The sequence below is a fragment of the Cololabis saira genome, chromosome 24 (assembly GCF_033807715.1).
Source record: "Cololabis saira isolate AMF1-May2022 chromosome 24, fColSai1.1, whole genome shotgun sequence".
Taxonomy (NCBI): domain Eukaryota; kingdom Metazoa; phylum Chordata; class Actinopteri; order Beloniformes; family Belonidae; genus Cololabis; species Cololabis saira.
The window spans coordinates 21,476,691-21,498,666 of NC_084610.1; the positions used below are offsets into that span (position 1 = coordinate 21,476,691).

The window sequence follows — 21,976 nt, forward strand, 5'->3', positions numbered from 1 at the left end:
ATATCAAGTATGAAATTCTTTTTTTTTTCTCTTATCTTCTCTTGAATTGTTGTTTTATACATGTACAAAATAAATAAAATCAAATAATAAATCCTTGGCTCGGCTGCAGCTCCTCTCACTTCCTCGGATCGGGGGGTACTTGGGCTTGCGGAGCCTCCTCTCCGGCGCGCCTGCGTGCTGACACACGCACCGAGCCGCGGACCGAGCTGGTCGGACCGGCAGCAGACGCACGCAGGCTCCGCGGTGCCGCTCCCGGGGATCGGGCACGCTGCACGGGGACGGGATGTGATGCTGCCCGGGATCACGGTACCGTAAGATCAGCATCCCAGGAGGAGGAGGAGGAGGAGGAGGAGGAGGCTGAGCCGAGGAGGATGCAGCAGTGATCGGTACCGGGAGCAGGAGGAGGAGGAGGAGGAGGAGAAGGAGGAGGAGGAGGAGGGAGGAGGAGGAGGACCGAGCACCGCCCGGAGCTGCTGCTGGACCGACCGGCGGGGATGGACGGGTAGGCGGGGAGGAGGCACCAGCAGAGACCCACGGACCAGAGCGGAGGAGAGGAAGAGGAAGAGGAGGAGGAGGAGGAGGAGGAGGGGGAGGAGGAGGAGGGGGGAGGATGAATCCGGATGCAGGAGGAGGAGAAGCGGGCCCGGACGGCCTGGCAACGGCAGGTGGGGTGTGAGCGTGTGTGAGGGTGCGTGGTGGAGGATGCTGTCGCCATGATGCTCCACATCCGCCCATTCACCACATGAACGTACTACAGTACACATGTGTGTGTGTGTGTGTGTGTGTGTGTGTGTGTGTGTGTGTGTGTGTGTGTGTGTGTGTGTGTGTGTGTGTGTGTGTGTGTGTGTGTGTGTGTGTGTGTGTGTGTGTGTGTGTGTGTGTGTGCTGGGGGGTGGAGGGTTCGACCGAGGAGGATTGTGGGAAGGCCTGCTGGTTTATTGAACGTGTGTGTGTGAGTGAGTGTGTGTGATGTAATGTGATGTGAATTGATGTTGCTGTGAAACACTCTGGTGGAGTCCAGTCCAGCACCCAGATCCTGCAGATCCTGCAGATCCTGGGTGGGAACCCGCCTCTACACACCATACCGTACCCTACCACATGGTTCTGGTACCATACACAGAACAAAACCATACATTACAATGTGATACGGTACCATGCTTTCCAGTACGATACAAGACCACGATAAGATACCGTACGATACAAAACAGTATGTAACAATACGATACTATATGGTCGATGTGATGAGGTATGATAAAACACAATACCATAGTATAGAGGGAATGTGCATGATGTCACAGATGCGACTTCACAGCGGGTTTCGCCCAATGAGTGTCAGAAAGACTGAGTGGCAGAAAGACTGAGTGGCAGCGTAAACTTAAAGTTTGAGCAACTGGAAAACATCTAAAATGGGAAAGGGCTGTTGTGCGATCGACTGTACTCATAGATTTAGCAAGAAATCGGAGTTATCGTTTTACAGACTGCCGAAAAATAAGCTTAAGAGAGACAAATGGATCCCTGCAATTCACAGAAACAACTGGATTCCAGGCACCGAAACGTGGATTTGCGGTTCCCATTTTGTATCAGGTAATGTTGGATTTTTGGGTAGCTAACGTTAAACGGTCAAATCATAAAGTTCGGTGTCCTCATCACTTTAATTTCTACAACAAATCCTGCCTTGAAGTTGGACCAAGCGTCAAGACTTTTGTACGGCTTCAAGCTTTGCTTTGTGTATTTCCGGCGTAGAAATGAAGTACCGGTACATATGCATATCAGGAAACTGGATTCGTGGCCAAATATTAATGTCAATGGACCACTGGTTCTTGGGGTAACTGTACCAAATATTAATTTCCATGGACCACTGGTTCTTGGTAACTGTACCAAATATTAATGTCCATGGACCACTGGTTCTTGGTAACTGTACCAAATATTAATGTCCATGGACCACTGGTTCTTGGTAACTGTACCAAATATTAATGTCCATGGACCACTGGATCTTGGTAACTGTACCAAATATTAATGTCCATGGACCACTGGTTCTTGGTAACTGTACCAAATATTAATGTCCATGGACCACTGGTTCTTGGGGTAACTGTACCAAATATTATCGTCCATGGACCACTGGTTCTTGGTAACTGTACCAAATATTAATGTCCATGGACATCTGGTTCTTGGTAACTGTACCAAATATTAATGTCCATGGACCACTGGTTCTTGGGGTAACTGTACGGGTCAGTGTCAAGTCCAACTGCCTTTAATTTAAGCCGATAATCGGTTGTTATTCCGTCTTCTCCACAGTTTCCCCTACTAGTTTCAGCCAGTTTTGCCACTCAGTGTGAGTAAGAGGCGTGGTCCAGTGGGAAAGTGACGTCAATGCAGACCCTCTATAAGATATGTACCATAAGTGTTTGGTTCCTGTGGAGGAATTTGGTTTGCAGCTGATTTCACATGACATGTCCGCGCTCCAACTCTCTACACTTCCACATCTAAAGGAACATTTTGTCCACAACGGCTGGGTTTTATTTTTTACATTTAAAAATGCGATGTCTTGTGGAATAAAAAAAAAGTCTGAAGCCTTTTTTAGAAACGGAGGACGGCGATGACTCTGTGCAGATGACTACAGTTTGACAAAGAAGACACTTTTGTCTTGTTCCTAACTCCTTCCCTGTGAATCCAAACCCGATCACGTCTGTCTAACAATCTTCTTGTGTTCTTTCAAAAAAGGACACTTAAGCATTCTCACATTTGCATTAAATCATTCAAGTTTCTCTCAAAAGGCCCTTTTTTTTGCCTCAGTGATGAAGTGTTCCAGTATTCCAGGAGTTTCCGTATGCAGATAGAAGCGACTTCACAGGTTTTCATCTTCAGTCACAGACTTGATCTGCTGTCTCTTAAAAAGACTGGGATTAAAACGTATTTTTCTCTTCCAAAAATAAACATTTTGGTCTTAATAGTGATGAGGACCAGATCTGCCTCTCACACCAGTTAAAGAAGAGCTATCGAACATGTAGGAGACGAGTCAGCGTCATCTGAAGGTTTGCTGAAGAACCTGATGGAGAAACATCAATGTCAGTATCCTATAGGAATGGGCGATATTTTACCGTTCACGATAAACCGTCAAAAAAATTCCTCACGATAAGAATTTGTCATCTCGCTGTAAAAACGATTCCCGTTGGTGAAGTTTTTGTGTAAAGCTGATTTATGGTTCTGCGTTAAATCGACGCACAACGTACGTGAAGGAAGGAAGGAAGGAAGGAAGGAAGGAAGGAAGGAAGGAAGGAAGGAAGGAAGGAAGGAAGGAAGGAAGGAAGGAAGGAAGGGAGGGAGAAAAGAGGAAGGGAAGAAGGAAGGAGAGAGCAGGAGGAAAGAAGGAAGGAAGGGAAAAAAGAAGGAAGGAAGGAAATGAGCCTGAAAGAAAGAAAGAAAGAAAGAAAGAAAGAAAGAAAGAAAGAAAGAAAGAAAGAAAGAAAGAAAGAAAGAAAGAAAGAAAGAAAGAAAGAAAGAAAGAAAGAAAGAAAGAAAGAAAGAAAGAAAGAAGGATAAATTCCCTTTGATGACGTTTTTGTGTAACAAACATGGCGGATCTGAGAGCGAGATAGATTTATAGTTAAAAAGGTGGAGTTGAATTGGTATTTTTTTTATCGTCGTTATCGGGATAAAATGTCAGAAATTACATTTTTTAGTCCATACCGCCCATCTCTAGTATCCTAATGTATTGTATCCTCACTTATTGTATCCTAACATACCGTATCGAATTCTAACATATTTTAACGTATCGTATCGAATTCTAATGCATGGTATACTAACATATCCTAATATATCGTATCATATCCTAACATATCGTATCCTAATGTATTGTATCATATCGTATCATATCCTAATGATGTATTGTATCGTATTGTATCATAACATATCCATATTGCATCCTAATGTTTTGTATCGTAACCTAACGTTTCGTATCGTAGCCTAATGTATCGTATCCTAAAGTATCCTAATGTATCGTATCGAATTCTAAAGTATCCTAACTTATTGTATCTTATTGTATTGTATCCTAACACATCGTATCCTAACTAAGGCTGGGACTTTAGCGTGTTAATTTCGATTAATTAATTACAGAAAAAATAGTGTGCTAGAAAAAATAGCGCATTTTAATCGCATTAGTTTTTTCCCCTCGGAACATTTCTCACGGGACGACTTTCACACGGACGGCGCACCAACCCGACCCTTGAGAGAGAGGCTGCGTCCAAAATCACATACTTCCACCCTAATGATATTTACTGATAATTACTGATATTTACTCAAAATTGTGCCGAACTTAGTATTTAAGATATCTTAGTACTTTCTAAGTATGGCATTTCGGACGCACCGAGAGAGTTATGACACTTACGTCGACTCCCATTGTAAGCTCCGCGGCGAGATCAGAGCGTTTTACAACTCTCTCTCCCAAGGGTTCTGCCATAGATATATATATATGTATATATATATATATATATATATATATATATATATATATATATATATATATATATATATATATATATATATACATATATATATATATATTTATATATATATACATACAGTATATATATCTATGGGTTCTGAAACCAACGTGCATTAGTGTTACAGCGAAGTGCGGCCGTCGTCATAACAAGCTAAGTTGTTACCACACACGTTAAAGATGATGAAGTCGCAGACGAAAAGGGTCTCGTTAGTCCCTTGGATGGAAATTTAGTTTAAAAAAACGGATGGATGGAAGCGTGCTCTGTTTTCTAATGTGTTTCCATGTTCTGGAATGCACTTGAAACAGTTGAAAGTATTTTGTTATATTTAAGTGTTTACAGAAGATCCTTGACTATAGGCTACCTGTCTCATTCAATGAGCATACTGCATATATTTAATTTACTGCACTTTATAGCAAATTGCACTGATTTGTTCTTGGTGAAGCACCACCTTGATAAAAATAAAGTGTTTCATAAATTGAACATATGTTTTCACTAGTCAATCATTCACTCGTATACAAAAATCCATTTGAAACAAACAAAAAACGGAAATCTCATTGTTCTCGGGTTAAATTGATATGCCATCAAATTGCAATTTAATTAATTACAAAGCCTGTAATTAATTCGATACATTTTTTTAGTCGAGTCCCAGCCCTAGTTTCTACATTTTGTGGCACCAGTGCTGATACGCTTTGTTTTGATCCAATGATGCAGTCAGTGAAAATAAATATATGTCCATGTTGGAGAGAATGGATACTTAAAGAAACTTGAGACAATTTGAGTTTTAGTCCTCTTTTTTTACTTAATTCATTGCCAAAATGTATCTGATCGGGAAAAAGTATCGGAATTGTATCGGGAGCCAAAAAAAGTGATCGGATCGGGAAAAATCGGGATCGGCAGAAACTCAAACTCAAGTGATCGGGATTGGATCGGGAGCTAAAAAATCCTGATTGGGACAACGCTAATCTTAACACATCGTATCCTAACACATCATATCCTAACTTATTGTGTCCTAACTTATTTTATCCTAACATATTGTATCATATTTCCTATCGCTGCTAGTGCTTGTAATACAGGCAGCTAGGAATGGGCGATATTTTACCGTTCACGATATACCGTAAAAATATTCTCCACAGTAAGAATTTGTATCTCACGGTAAAAACGATAAATTCCCGTTGATGACGGAAGGAAGGAAGAAATGAGCCAGAATGAAAGAAAGAAATCAAGAAAGAAAGAAAGAAAGAAAGAAAGAAAGAAAGAAAGAAAGAAAGAAAGAAAGAAAGAAAGAAAGAAAGAAAGAAAGAAAGAAAGAAAGAAAGAAAGAAAGAAAGAAAGAAAGAAAGAAAGAAAGAAAGAAAGAAAGAAAGAAAAAGGATGAATTCCTTTTTGCAATTTTGTCGTCATTTTTATCGTTATCGGGATAAATGCCAGACATTATCGTGATACATTTTTTAGTCCATACCGCCCATCCCTACAGACAGCACACTTCCACTCTTCCTCTCCTCTTCTTCCTCTCTTCTCCCCTCCTCTTCCTCTCTCCTCATCTTCCTGTCCTCATCCTCCTCTGAAGGACTGGTAATCAGATGGTTGGGGTCTAGTTGGGGGCTGGATGGATGGCCCTCTCCTCCAGATATTTGAACACCTCAGAACCGGCAGAGCTCGTGGGCCTGCAGAGATTCCCCTCTCAAAGGTTTTGGGTTGGGTTGGTGGAGGGTTTGGTCGGCTGCGGAGGAGCTCATGAGTGATGGTTCCTGATGAATCAGAGAGGAAACCGCCTCAGCGCTCCGTTGTTCTGGATAAATGGTGGTCATCCTGCAGAGATGTTGTTAACTCTTTAGGGGTCCAAATCAAGATTTTCTTCAGGGGCTCCTGTTTAGAGAGAGATTGGATGTGATGGTGGAGTTCAAAGGCTCTGGGGATCTGAAAACCAGCGACACTCGTGAAACTGAAGTCCAAATTCAAGTTGAATGTGTTGAATACACTTTTTCTGAGGCTAGGTGAGCTAACATGATGGTGTATCAGGGCCGTCTAAGAGGCAGAGGCTTCACATCTGGTCGCAGTTTCAGTTTTACATGAAGTCAGTACTCGAGTTGTAAAAAGAATCAGGGGGGATGGTGGATTTTATCATATGGGGACAGATAATTTGTGCTGATTACAAATAATATAATATATTACAAATAATAGCAGTGACCAAAACACCTGCAGAAATACTGCAGGAATGACATAGCAGCAGTTAAATGCAGCCTTCTGTAAGCTTTAAATATCCACTGGGCTTACATCAAATACATCAAAACACAACAATAAAAAACACTTTTCTGAACTTATCAATATGACTCTGTCCTTCACAGGATACGTAACATGGATCACTGCAAAAACTCATAATCTTAACAAGAATATTTGTCTTATTTATAGTTAAAATGTCTCATTTTAGTAAAAAAATCTCATTACACTTAAAACAAGACTCATCACTGGAAAAAACAACAATTTTCACCTGTTTCAAGTAGATTTTCACTTGAAATAAGTAAAAAAATCTGCCAGTGGAACAAGATTTTTTCGCTTGTAATAAGAAGATAAATCTTGCTCCACTGGCAGATTTTTCTACTTATTTCAAGTGAAAATCTACTTGAAACAGGTGAAAATTGTCAAATAAGTTATTTTTCTGGTGTTATTTTTCTGGTGATGACTCTAAATGTTGAAATAGCAGTAAAACCACATTCATTGATGAAATGACATAAGGGATGGAAAGGAGGGATGGCAGTTTTCCAGGGGGGATGATTTGGACCGTTTTTACTTTAGGGGGGGATGCCATCCCCCCTCATCCCCCCTCAACTCCAGTACTGCATGACGTTTGTATTTAGGAGGCTACAGACGTATTGAGGCAGCTCTTGTGTGTTGGAGAGTCTGGTGGCTGCAGGTGGAAGATTTTTATGAGGGAATATTGTTCTGAAAACCTTCTTGACTGATGGATTTACTCGGGCGTTTGATTTATAAAAAGCCATACAAGGCTCAGAAATTGATTCAAGTTGGTGTTCTTTATGGAAACGCAGCTGAGTTGAATTTACAGGAGATAATATTGTACACCCTGATTAAGGTCCTGTCAGGTCTCTACATCTAGGTCCTCTTTTATGAGCTATTTCTTTTCTCTATGAACTAATTAAAATGTAGACCGACCGACGAGCCACAGAATTAATTAACCAATCAATCAACTGACCGATCACTCAACCAACTGCGTAACCCATCAACGATGAGGATGTCCCTGCTCTTCCCCCGTCAGGGAACTTCCTGGCCTGGGCTGGCCTTGTAAGGAGGAGCTTCAGACTGTAGACGCAGAACAGGACACACCTCCTGTGATGTCAACCACAGGTTTCTGATTTTGAAGCTTTTTTCCTGGTACTGAGCAGGGGCCTCATTTATAAAAGAGTGCGTAGGATCCACACTAAAAGTGTACGTAAACCCAAAAGCCGGGCGCAAAAAAAAATCTGGATTTATAAAACCGCGTGCACACACACTTGCACGCAATGTTCCCTTTATAAATCACAGTCCAGCTGGAAGGTTGCGCAGCTGGATCCGCCTCATATCCCGCCCTCTACACGCCCAATTTTGACCATATATGGGCAATGCAAAGTAGTATTTGCATATGAATGAGTCTGCTGAGCATGCGCAGCAGCTCCTGCAACCTGTTTGTGCGTCAGGATGAATGAGACGTGTCCAGCCAGGCAACCGTGCCACTAAATTTCACAGAGACTGAGAACGAGATGTTGAGGATGAGGTGGAGGACAGGAAAACCACATTATTTGGTGGTCACAGTAAAAGTAGAAAAAGTATATAGATAGTATAAAATAAAGCGAGTGAGTGGCAGCACGCCGTTGCTGCGCTAAATGCCGTGAGTGCCCCGGCGCAACAGGGGGGACATGTCCCCCCGTCTTTTCAAAATCATGTTTTTGTCCCCCCCACTTTTTACAGTTTAAAAACTAGCGGTAGGCTCAGCCTGTAATTGCAAATCATCAAGACACTCTGCGAAGGCGATGCAAGAACAGCCCCGCAGCCCCGCTCCCCCTCCTCCCCTCTCCCCTCAGTGCTGCTCAAGGCTGATTTATGGTTCCGCGTCACCAACGCAGAGCCTACGGCGTAGGTGTGCGTCGCCGCGTACCCTACGGCGTAGGCTCTGCGTTGTTTTAACGCGGAACCATAATTTAGGCTTACACCTGCACGTAAAAGTTTCACGCGCGCGTAAAACTCATTATATATATAAAAAAATCCCTTTAGGGGCTCCGTAGAGTGGCCCGGCACTCATTTGTTCTGTCCTCAGTCACTCTCCAGTTGTCGCGGTGGGTGATGAGGAGGTTCCCGGCGTGTCCACCGCGGCTGCAGCACCAGAGTCCTGACCCACGCTGTGTTTCAAACACAGAGGGACACGATCAGCGCTATTATATTATAAGTCTGATATGTGATGACATTATTAAGAGTATGACATGAATCTGGCTTCATTTCACCACCTCACAGCCTGCGTCGCCAGTTTCCCCATATCTTCAGACTGTTCCTACGGGAGGGTCAGGGTTGGCGTAGAGATACGCAGATTTTTCGGTTAGTTATTTCTTTTTAAATCCCAACCTTTGCGTAGAAGGTGGCTTGTGCATCTTTCAGCTCTGTTTTGTGCGCAAGCAAGCTTTATAAATGAGGCCCCAGCACCGTGATGCAGTTGATGGAAGGAACAGGTCTGGAGGCGGGCCAGAACACGCCCACCTGATTTCAGCCACAGTTAGTTGTTTATCTCGTCGTAAACTTAGATTATTACGAGTTTACATTAATTCTGAATAAATCCGTCTTAACATCCTTGTTTCAAGAATCGCTCCCGAGACAACGTCTGAAAGCTGGACTAGTGGCGAGCGTTTCAGCCTCGCACCCCGGCTCAGAAACCTTCTAAGGCAGGGGTCGGCAACCCGCGGCTCTAGAACCTCTTCTTTAGCGCCGCCCTGGTGGCTCCTGGAGCTTTAAAAAAAAAAATTTTTTCTTTTTTCCTTTTTTTCTTTTTTTTTTCTTCTTTTTTTCTTCCTTTTTCCTTTCCTTTTTAATCTCGACATTTCGACTTTTTTTCTCGACATTTCGACTTTTTTCTCAAGATTGTACTTCAATTCAATTAAATTTTATTTGTATAGCGTCTAATACAACAAATGTTGCCTCTAGGATCTTTCCAGAGACAATTATTACATGAACAATACTTACAACAATACTTCAATATTATTCTCTCAACTACAACTACAACTAATATTAATTCTCAACATTTCGACTTTTTCCTCAACATTTCAACTTTTTTCTCGAGATTGTACTTCAACATTAATTTCCACATTTCAACTTTTTTCTCAACATTTTTAATTTCTTCACGAAATGTTGACAATTTCCTCGTCATTTCGACTTTTTTCTCGACATTACAACTTTTTTCTCATGGTTGTACTTCAACATTAATTTTGAAATTTCAACTTTTTTCTCGACATTTCGACTTTTTTCTCAACATTTTGAATTTCTTCAAGAAATTTTTACTATTTCCTCGTCATTTCAACTTTTTTCTTGACATTTCAACTTTTTTCTCATGGTTGTACTTCAACATTAATTTTGACATTTCAACTTTTTTCTCGACATTTCGACTTTTTTCTCAAAGTGCATAATGAAAAAAAGAATCTTCCCCCAGTTATAACTAATATAGATACATGCAGCATGTGTTTTTGTGACTTTTCATTTTTTGCGGCTCCAGACATATTAGTTTTTTGTGTTTTTGGTCCATTATGGCTCTTTCAGCATTTTGGGTTGCCGACCCCTGATCTGAGGCTATTTCACACTGAAAAGAGTCAGAAGATGTGCTGCTCCGGGTAAATGTCGGGTACAGGTTAGTGAGAGGAGACGTCACAAAGATCTGAGCTGACACCCAGTCTGCTGATAGCGGCAGAAAGAGTCTGCAACAAGAAGATGGAAAACCCGTCCTGAAGGGTGAGAGGCAGATCCGGGAAGTTACAGACAGATAACGCCGCGTCGGTGCTTCAGGATTTAAAAAAGACATCAATAATGAACGACAGGACCACGGCCCGTAAACAGCAGCCGTGGCCGGAGGAGGCTAACATTGTCGGTGTGGCAGCTGGTGATGGGGAATATTCACGGGAGGTTTGAGCTGTCCCAACACGTCCACTCATGCTGGGAAACAGCTGAAAGGCTCTTATTTTGAAACTTCTGACAGGTTTATATGTGAAAAGGCTGAGAGATTTGTACTATTAGACAGCTGAGGGGCTTTTATTGTCAAGTATCAGAAGGAATTTTATGGCTGAGCAGTAGTAATGGGCGATATTTTACCGTTCACGATAAACCGTCAAAAAAATTCCCCACAATAAGAATTTATCATCTCGCGGTAAAAACCATAAATTCCCGTTGATGACGTTTTTGTGTAAAGCTGATTTATGGTTCTGCGTTAAATCCACGTACAGGAAGGAAGGAAGGAAGGAAGGAAGGAAGGAAGGAAGGAAGGAAGGAAGGAAGGAAGGAAGGAAGGAAGGAAGGAAGGAAGGAAGGAAGGAAGGAAGGATGGATGGATGGATGGATGGATGGATGGATGGATGGATGGAAGGAAGGAAGGAAGGAAGGAAGGAAGGAAGGAAGGAAGGAAGGAAGGAAGGAAGGAAGGAAGGAAGGAAGGAAGGAAGGAAGGAAGGAAGGAAGGAAGGGAGAAAACAAGGAAAGGAGCAAGGAAGGGAGAAAAGAGGAAGGGAAGAAGGAAGGAGAGAGCAGGAGGAAAGAAGGAAGGAAGGGAAAAAGGAAGGAAGGAAGGAAGGAAGGAAGGAAGGGAAAAAAGAAGGAAGGAAGGAAGGAAGGGAAAAAAGAAGGAAGGAAGGAAGCAAGGAAATGAGCCTGAAAGAAAGAAAGAAAGAAAGAAAGAAAGAAAGAAAGAAAGAAAGAAAGAAAGAAAGAAAGAAAGAAAGAAAGAAAGAAAGAAAGAAAGAAAGAAAGAAAGAAAGAAAGAAAGAAAGAAAGAAAGAAAGAAAGAAATGAGCCAGAAAGAAAGAAAGAAAGAAAGCAGGATAAATTTCCGTTGATGACGTTTTTGTGTAACAAACATGGTGGATCTGAGAGCGAGATAGATTTATAGTTACAAAGATGGAGTTGAATAGGTATTTTTTTTATCGTCATTTTTATCGTTATTGGGATAAATGCCAGAAATGATCGTGATACATTTTTTAGTCCATACCGCCCATCCCTACTGAGCAGCTGAGGGGCTTTTATTTTGAAAGAGCCGTTTTCTTTTCATTTTGAAGATTGTTTTACTGTGAAGTAGCAGAATGAATTTTCATAATGAAGTATCTAAAAAAAGATGTGTGAAACAGCCGAAGGAGCTTTACTGTGAAGGGTCTTGTCCTGATGAGGAAGGACGTCTTGGACATCACAGGCTTGGGCCGCAGTATTTTCAGGCTCCTCTAATTCTGCCAGCAAAAGTGAAACCAGGGGAAGTTTTTCATTTGACTGCATAAATGAAACACATGAACGCTCACGTGTGCAGAGATGTGGCCGAGGTCACGCGCCGTGGTCCTCGGCTGGTTTTTTTGGCCCGGTTGATGCAGAATGATTGGGACTGTGATGTCTCCGTCTCCCACCGGCCGGCGACTCAGAGGACACCGGGAGGAACTGTATTCATTAGCTTTTGTTGCATAATCAGTTTGATGAGTCCTGACAGGCTGACAGCAAGTCTCTCCAAAGGCTTTTCATCTGCTGCGTGCAGCTGCTATTTCGGGCCCGACTCCCGCCGAGGGGGTTTGTGGTTCATGCGAGTGAGATCCCTCCGACTGCCTGCAGCCCTGACTGGCAGCTGATCGAGGATCAATCGGACTCCTGTCAGTGCGGAGCAGGTTAGAGACAGCCAGTACGTCGGGGCCGTGTGTCCGTCTCCTTCACTGCTCGATCAAAGAGAGAATAACTGGCGGTGGTTATCGGCACTAGTGGTGGGGAAAAAAAACAATATTGCAATATATTGTTTCGCTCTCTGTCGCAATAAATAATCGATAAACTGACGGCAAATATCGATATTTTATTACAACATACAGAATGGATTTACACAGTTGTAACTGCACTATTGTTCATGCACTTCAATTAGTCCATCTGTACAGTGTTTACATTTATAAGACTAGGAGGCAGTGAGGTACTCTGCAAAATTAAGTTGCTTACTGACTTTTCAGTATTAGAAACAAAGCAGTGCACTGTCCTGGTTTATAGAAAACATGTTATTAATGTTCATGCACTTTAATTTGTCCAGTGTTTACATTTACAAGCCTAGGAGGCAGTGAAGCACTATACAAATGCACTTTCTTTGTACATTGTATGAAGTTTTGGCATTGAATAAATGCATAACTACAGACGAGTATTTTTTCTTTTTCAGTCACATATATCGTGATATATCGTTGATGAAATTTCTTACAATATATTGAATATCGTAGATATCGTGTATCGTGATATTATCGTTATCGTGGGCCACATATCGCCACAGTATTGAATCGTGAGTTACCATGCAACTACATCCAAGCATTTTACTAAATTGAACCGACTTTGTGCCAAATCAGTGCTATTTTACTGATCAATAAAACTCAGTCAAACAGACACGCAGGCAAAACAGTTAAGTTCAATTGTTTATTGAAGTGAGCTGCAATAAGCTGTTGGGAAGTTGCTAGTAGGTTCGTTTTAGCAGACTGGAAAGTGATGGTTAGCTTTGTTGGCAATCATTGTGTTAGCTTACCTGAATGTGCGTTCTTAAGTTCGTGTTCGACGTCCTGGAAGTTGAGAGGAGCTTCTTCTTGGGGTTGCACAATAAGCACCTGAACATGTAATTTCTGTCTGTTGTTTCAGTTACACTCATATAGTTGTTGAGATATGGCCATGGCGACTCCGCAGTTAATTCTCTCCCGCCCGCGACTCCACTCCAACTCCCCCCTCATGCAGGTGGCACAGCACCGTTACATGGACCAGTGTCGTCACGTCAGCGTCATAAAGACATGACATGACTGACAGCTTTTGGAAATGTAGCTTGTGTGGACGCTACCGCGCTAAGTGATCAATAAAAGGGCTTAAAGGAGCTTGAGGCCGGATTGTGGCAAGATTTATGAAAAAAATCCGTATACATTTTAAGTTTTCTAGTAATAATGTCAGATGAAGCGTTCCAAACCCAAAAGAATGTTTCCTCTAGTGTATCTCTCCGTTGCCTTGAACAGGCCGTGTGCTGCAAAATGTGCTGCAATTCGGTCCCGAATTTCCCGCGCTGGGCTGCGGATGTGACATCACATGACGCTGCATGTGCGTTTTCCCCGTTCTCCCGTGCCGGCTTCACTGTTGGCTGCAGTACCCCCAACGGCCGTCGTGGTGAAGGGTGGCGCTAGAGAGTCTCATTTCTTAAAAGGAGCCTCAAGCTCCTTTAACTGCTGAAAAGTTACCTGATTCAGAAAACACCGATGCTACCACCAAGCTACTGACAAATGTAGTTAAAGGGGACCTATTATGTCATCTAATACCTATTTTAAACAGGCCTTGAATGTCTTAAAAACAAGCTTTTGATTGTTTTTGCTAAATAAATTAGAAATTCAGCCTCTAAACCAGTGATTCTTAACCATAGGGCCGCGGCCCACACTTGGGCCGCGAGCGCCATCTAGTGGGCCGCCAAAAAAAATTCAGTTTTGTACGTGTGGGCCGCGAGGGCCGCGGGACTGCATAGCAACTCCCAACCAAATGAGGAGAAGAAGACACTCAGCTAGCTGTACGTGTAATAGTAAGAGAAATGGTGTGTCTTTACAGAGAAAATCCTTCATTTTGCACAGAGTAGGTTTAGATCCGCCAGGATCAAGGATCGATTACTTGGGTCTGCGCCCAGAGCGAGCGAGCGAGCGCGTCGTGATCATCCGGGAGGTCGGCTGAGGCTGCCGCTCGGGCGGTGGGCTCCGTCGTTACTGCTGAAGGATGGTAGATGTAGATGCGTGGGCTGTCGTGTCTGCTGGACTGGACTGTTCGGGCTTTCGAAAAAGCATCGGAAAGTAACTGCTGCAGCGCGACCAGAGAGCTGCGGTGCGGGCTGTGCCCGTCGCAGCTGATCAGGCTCGGATGAAACCTGACACACTGAGTCCTGACAACTTATTAATGTAAATAACTTAAAGTAAAATCAAACTAAGTTTTGTCCTCGCTGTATTTTTACATATGCAACCCGGAATGGACAAATTAATCCTGTTCAGTCTTCCCACTGGGACAAAACCAGTGTCTCATACGTTCAGAGACCGTGGCGTTCAAAGTGCGAAAGTGAAACGCCACTGAAACAAAACACAAAGTTTTTCATCAAACATATCCACTCAAGTCTGAACTGAAGTCACAGAAAATAAACTGACCATCTTAAAACATCCTGTCCATGTTTGGGTCCAGATACAGCTGTGAAGCAGCTTTCTCCACAGTGAAGATAATTAAAACTAAATATCGTTTCAGGCTCATCAATGAGCACCTCCACATGCATATGAGAACCTGACACCATCCAGCCCAGATTTAAAGTCCTGACAGGAGAAGTTAGAGCTCAGTTCTCTCACTGAACAACAGAAAGTGGTGGCATAAGATTATAAGAGGGGAAGAAAGAAAAGCTGCAAAACTTTTAAATTGTTAAGATGTGTTTATATTAATTTAGTATAAAAATGTGTTGAGACAATTAACAAAGAAAAGGGGAAATTCAAACTGCTGGTAGAGAAATAAAATAAGATAGCATTTGAAAAATAAAATAAAATCTACTTTATTTTTAACAGAAAAAAATATGTTTAATTCAAGTTAAACATGTTAATTGGCAAATATGTACTTTTTTTAATATAACAGTCAGATGCAGATGTTGATACAACTATGAGGCTACTTGAATATACACACACACATATATATATATATATATATATATATATATATATATATATATATATATATATATATATATATATTTATTTAATGGGCCCCGGGCCACTCTGTACTGAAAAAATTGGGCCCCAAGGTCAGAAAGGTTAAGAACCCCTGCTCTAAACCATGTCTTTATCTATCCAGTCTCTAACCTCATTATCTATTTGGGATTCTGAGTGGGCGGGGCTCGATACACCACTACGGAAAAATGGCGGAAGCTCCGGCCGGTGGAGTTAGTTGTGGGCGTGGTTTCACGCATCGGAGGCCAACCGATGTAAATCGTATTTTCGTTACGTAACGAAAGGGAGTAGAATCTGAACGGCTCGTAGATCCACACCACACTGGACGGCTCATCCGGGCGGCTGTACAGACACTGCAGAATTTGGCAGGCTGTAGTGACGCTACTGCCCAACACTGTCGTCCTGTAACTGGAAGTTTTCTCCGACAGAAGTTCACAGTTCGCAGTGGGTGGGGGCTCCTCCAGCAGGATCAACCGGATTGGTGGCGGTCCAGGGAAAAAGCTGGTACCAGCACTGGTCCAGTCGGTCTCTGCTGGTGGTAAAACGTATGTGTTCTTCTTCTTCTTCTTTGTCTTTCCTACTGCGGTTCCGTTGTTTATTTTAAGCCGGGGGGAAGATAAATGTGTCAGTAAAAGTTAGCAATGTCAAACATTCAGAGCTGTCTGGGAGATTTGCGAGGCCCTGTGCGAAATGGCTGGGGGGGGCCCGCGAAATTTCGGGATTTTTTTGGGTCGGATCGGGTGTCTATATGCGCAATTTTAACTCTCCAATTAGCAAAATACTGGACACCTTCCCCTGCCTCATCATCATCTCTTGCCTCGACGCGGGGCCCCACGGCTGCTTGAGACCCAGTCGGATCGGTGATTTTTGTAACAAATTTATCAAACGAGCCTTTCAGAGAGGCATTAAACTCTTCCATTTTCTTTAGTTTTTTTCTTATTTCATCCCCTGATGGAAATTTCCTGAATCTTTCTCGTTCTCTCGACATTGTGTGACAGTTTGTTCCAACTCCACCGTCTGGATCAGAGCACCTTGTGTCTGCGCTTGGTCTGATCAGTTGTATTGAACAACAGACACGCGCATCATTGCACATATATTTATTGATATGCACAGACTAGTACACATTTAGGTCTGTAATGGAACGTGACTGTTGATATTTATAAGGGAAAATAGGAAAAAAAAAAAAAAAACGGCCCATAGCGCGAGGCCCCTTGGGGCGCGAGGCCCTGTGCGGTCGCACGGTTCGCACACCCCTTGCGGCGGCCCTGCCAACATTCATCCAGACGCTCTGCCTTCGCGTTTGAGCAGTAAAGGGGCGGAGTCGTAGTGGAAGGGAACCGCCGCCGCCACCTGGTGTTCAGTGCTGGAATCACAGACGACAAACACGCCAACGCCAATCTGCAGGCGTGGTCGTAGCTGACATTTATGCTCCTCACTGTGGAACAAACTCCCAGAATGCATCAGGGCTGCTGAAAGTCTTTATTCTTTTTAACTTATGTCCGTCTTTAAAGGGGACCTATTATGAAAAAGATGTTTTTTCTTGCTTTAACATATACAAAGTGGTCTCCCCTCAGCCTGCCAACTCAGAGAAGGAGGAAAGCAACCAAATTCTGCAGTGTCTGTACAGCCGCCCGGATGATCCATCCAGTCTGATGTGGATCTATTAGCCGTTCAGATTCTGTGCCATTAAAGAATGGGAAGATAAAGACATGGCTCAGAGGCTGAATTTCTAATTTAGCAAAAACAATCAAAAGCTTGTTTGTAAGACATTTAAGCCCTGTTTAAAACAGGTATTAGATCCATAATAGGTCCCCTTTAACTTCTGCTTTTGAACTCTTTCACTTTTTAATGCATTTCTTAAGAGATTTTGATGTAAACATCGACGAAGCTGCCGGTTTCAGCTCCTCCAGTCGCGAAGGTTCACCACTTTTGTTTTGAAAGACTGAAGGGTCGAAGCCGCGCGTGCTGATTAAAGCGGCAACTTCAAAGATGCCAGATCGGATTAGAATAATCGTTATCTGAGCTCAGTCAAACAGCCGGCCGATGGCGTCAGCTCCAAACTGTCAGTCTGAGACTGAATATTGTAATGTTTCTGGGAATGTGATCCCCTAATTCCTTGTTTTGGGACGACCCGCTTTCATTCACGCTGACAGGTTTTGGCCGCGTGTCTGGAAGGTCGTGGCTTGTGTTGAGAACAAAGAGCTGGCGGTCTGGGTCTGGACCGTCAGCCTGGACCTGGAGACGCGGCGCAGGCGCCCGGGAGGAGGCGGTGGAGGCCGGATGAATGCTCCACTTCTGCTTGTTGTTTGTAGTTTCCCCTCCGAGGGCTGTCGCTGCGCGTCGGGCTGCTAATGTGAGACGTTTAATGCCCTCAGTGTGTGTGTGTGTTGGATTAACTTCCTCCCGCTGCGCTGGATGATCTGACACATATGGGAGGCCTGTCGACACAGACACACACACACACACACACACACACACACACACACACACACACACACACACACATCTATCCTTGTTCATGGATCGTTGTGGGGACATTATACACTCCCCGGTTCAGGCTTCTAACCTGAAGCCTGAACCACATCAGGACCGTCAAGAACAGGGGTGTCAAACTCATTTTGCTTGGCGGGCCAGATTTGACCAATTGTTTTCTCGCACGCTCAAAATAACAAAAACGGTGCAAATTTTTTTTTTCTAATTCTTTTTTTTTACTATTGTTATCTAATCCAATATCAGTTTAGTTAATTTTAAAGGAAATATGCACTTTGTTTACACTCTAATTATGTAAAATATATTTCTTCAGGATCTTGTCTTGAAATTTCTCGTTTTTTTTCAAATTATGTAAGATATTTTTAATATCATTTTACAAAGATAAACAGAAACATGTTTTTTTTATATTTCGCTTTTTTTTAGGAAATTTAATTAAAAGCATAATCTTTCTTATTACATCCGAGAGTGTTTCTTTGTGATTTAGAGATTTTTCCAGTACAATTAAGTGTATTTATGTTTAAAAATTGGCGCGGATATTTACGCCAGTGTGGCGAAAAAGTCAGCACTTCTTTTTTAACTGTTTTACTTTGTCCATATCCTCGTATTCAAAACTGAAATTCTCCGAATAAATATCTTCTATCATCTTTTTTAGCAGTGATATTTTTCCTGCGAAAATATATAATAGTAGTCAGTTAATAAAAATAAACGACCGTCTACAAAGAAATAAAATTGGCAAATGCATTCTAGAAAACTAAAAAAATGTTGAAAACTGCTCTCTTTGTGGAATAACGATGGATTTGTAGAAGAAATATATTATCGGATATGCTGCGATTCATGGCAATTATTTATGCCTTTGTTTTTAGTGAATTAACATTTCGTTTTTTTCCGTTGGAAACTTCTCGCGGGCCGCATGAAAATCTCTCTCGGGCCGCATTTGACACCCCTGGTAAAGAGTGACGTGTGAAGGTCCGACCAGCCAACACGTCTTCTTCACAAGGTTCAACGTTTGAATAGGTCCCCACGTTGGCACTCGTACAAGAAGTCACACACACACTGTCTGAGCTGAAAAGGTTCAGGTTATCGATTGGAACATCAGCGAGCTTCTCTCTGGACCTCATTGTGATGGACGAGAGGAAACTATGTGATGCTAGTTGCTTTATTCCCTAACTTAATAAACTCTCAACGAAGTGAAAACCAGTCTGCTGCTGGTCTCTGGACCTCGGGTCCAAGCTGAAGTCCGCTGGGCTGAAGGGACGCCTCAGTGGATTGTACCGACACATGCATGAGGGCAACGCAGCTCTAACCAGTACTGGAGTTGAGGGGGATGAGGGGGGATGAGGGGGGATGGCATCCCTCCTGAAATAAAAACGGTCCAAATCATCCCCCCTGTAAAACTGCCATCCCCCCTTTCCATCCCTTATGTCATTTCATCAATGAATGTGGTTTTACTGCTATTTCAACATTTAGAGTCATCACCAGAAAAATAACACCAGAAAAATAACTTATTTGACAATTTTCACCTGTTTCAGGTAAATTTTCACTTGAAATAAGTAGAAAAATCTGCCAGTGGGACAAGATTTATCTTTTTACAAGCAAAAAAATCTTGTTCCACTGGCAGATTTTTCTACTTATTTCAAGTGAAAATCTACTTGAAACAGATGACAATTGTTGTTTTTTCCAGTGATGAGTCTTGTTTTAAGTGTAATGAGATTTTTTTTACTAAAATGAGACATTTTCATTTCATTTTAATTTTATTCTTTATTTCATTCAAAAAAATAAAACAATTCAATACAAATACAAATGTTCTTAAATTGTGAATGAAAAGGGAGCAGAAAGAAGAAGAATCTTATCTGATCTGCCCCTTTTTCCAAGATATAACTTCACAAATAACAGAAATTAAAAATACTAATAATAAAAAACAACTAAGTGAATAAGAAAAATAAAATAAAATAAAATAAAAATAAAATAAAATGGCCGCCGCCTATGGGTATGTCAATCAAACTCAAACTCAATGAGACATTGTAACTAGAAATAGGACAAATATTCTTATTTTGAGTTTTTGCAGCTATCCATTTTACTTATCCTGTGAAGGACAGAGTCATATTGATAAGTTCAGAAAAGTGTTTTTTATTGTTGTGTTTTGATGTATTTGATGTAAGCCCAGTGGATATTTAAAGCTTACAGAAGGCTGCATTTAACTGCTGCTATGTCATTCCTGCAGTATTTCTGCAGGTGTTTTGGTCACTGCTATTATTTGTAATATATTATATTATTTGTAATCAGCACAAATTATCTGTCCCCATATGATAAAATCCACCATCCCCCCTGATTTTCTTTTACAACTCGAGTACTGGCTCTAACCAATGTCATATTAAATCACAGTTTAGAAATGCGTCTTTGTGTAAAATGTGCTTAAACAGCGGGTCAAGAGAAGCCCGATAACCCTTGGGATGGGTTGGGAAATGGTTTTGGCCTCAGCGTTCAGGGGAGAAGGATCTCCCTGAACACAGAAATAGTAAAATAAGAGCCAGCGGACTCCGCCAATTCTGGTTCATCCAAACATGGACGGGAGGGTGGAGATGTCAGCTCAGCGCCGGTCACGGCGGTGTGAAGCTAGGACACTTTAGGGACACTTTTGCCCATTCCAAATCCCCCCACTACCCCTACTTTTCAGCCCTACCCCTAAATTTTGCACGTTCCCGTGAGGGTAGTGGTGTCCCAATTCACCTAGTGGTAGTGGCTTAAACGAGTGTTAGGGGGCATCAATCTAGCCCTACAGAGTGACGGTTTTCAGATACACACTAGCTGACCGAGGGCCAGAAAGATTTCCCAGAATGCTTTTCGTCGTCATTTGCGGACTGAATAAAAAAAAAAACATGGCCCGAACGTAAACCACGCAGTGACGTAGCAAGCAAAATTTAGGGGTAGTGCTGAACAGTAGGGGTAGTGGGAGTATCGGGACTGGGCCCTGGGAAGATTACAAGGGCCCTAAAATTTGTGGCTTGAATTTTAGGGGTAGTGGTAGTGAGGGAGGGCTAGTGGTAGAAAGTAGGGGGTGTATTGGGATTGGCCCTTTACCACGTCTGTGGAGCCTGACGTGAACAGAGGCGGCCCCTGGTGGTCAGCGAGGGAACCAGCAGCCGCTGTAACTCCTTGTGGTGAAAGTCAGAAGCCTGATATAAAGTTCTGCGTTAAACCAACGCAGAGCCTGACGCCGTGACGCCGTGGTGAACCCTTTGGACTTCTCTGTCACTCCATTTCACCGCGGTGCAGTACCCCCCAGAGCGCTAGTTGATACTTTGTTTAGCTTCCGGTTTTTCCGGTCACAGTGAATCAAAGAGATAAGGACAACTATTGTGCAAAAAACCAAAACAACCCAAAAAAAAAAAAAAAAAAATCACACACACACGAAGAAAAGAGCGCTGAAAGTTCACTACTTCTTCACGAACCGGAACGAGAGATGCGTTGCTACCGAGCGAACTAATCACAGCCCTCTCGGTCTGCGTTGGGTCTGCGTCGCCTCGACGCGTAGTTACATTTTTTGGGAGGTGCATGTCAGGCTACGGCATAGGCTACGGAGAGACTCCTGCATAGTACTCGCATACCCTACGGCTTTACCCAATCATGTAAAACTCTGTGAACAATAATCAATTCAGAATACTACTTAAACAGCATCTGTCCAAGTAATGGTTTCGGTATGTAATAGAGTTGTGTATGTAATATGAATGTTTTTTGTATGTGAGATATAATGGTATTATTGGATAATAGTGTTATTACATAATAGGTATATATGAGTATGTGTGTGTATATATATATATATATATATATATATATATATATAGAATTGACTCGGAATTGACTCGGAATATTAGATATGATAGGGTATTATAATATATTTATATAATAGGTATTTATATATATATATATATATATATATATATATATATATATATGTATATATTAGGTATATGTGGGGATGATATACGGTAGTTGACTTGGTTTCTGTTCTTGTCTTGATTTTAAAATATCTTG

At 42.2% G+C, this 21,976-nt stretch overlaps 1 protein-coding gene across 1 annotated transcript in view; it reads left to right on the plus strand.

Annotated features, from left to right (window-relative positions):
- Positions 1–608: 608 nt before the first annotated feature.
- LOC133425230 (kalirin-like) overlaps positions 609–21,976 on the plus strand; it is a 112,656-nt gene continuing 91,288 nt past the window's right edge. Inside the window, 1 exon segment of the mRNA XM_061715965.1 lies at positions 609–665. Coding sequence (XP_061571949.1) covers positions 611–665 — 55 coding nt within the window. The 5' untranslated portion in view covers positions 609–610.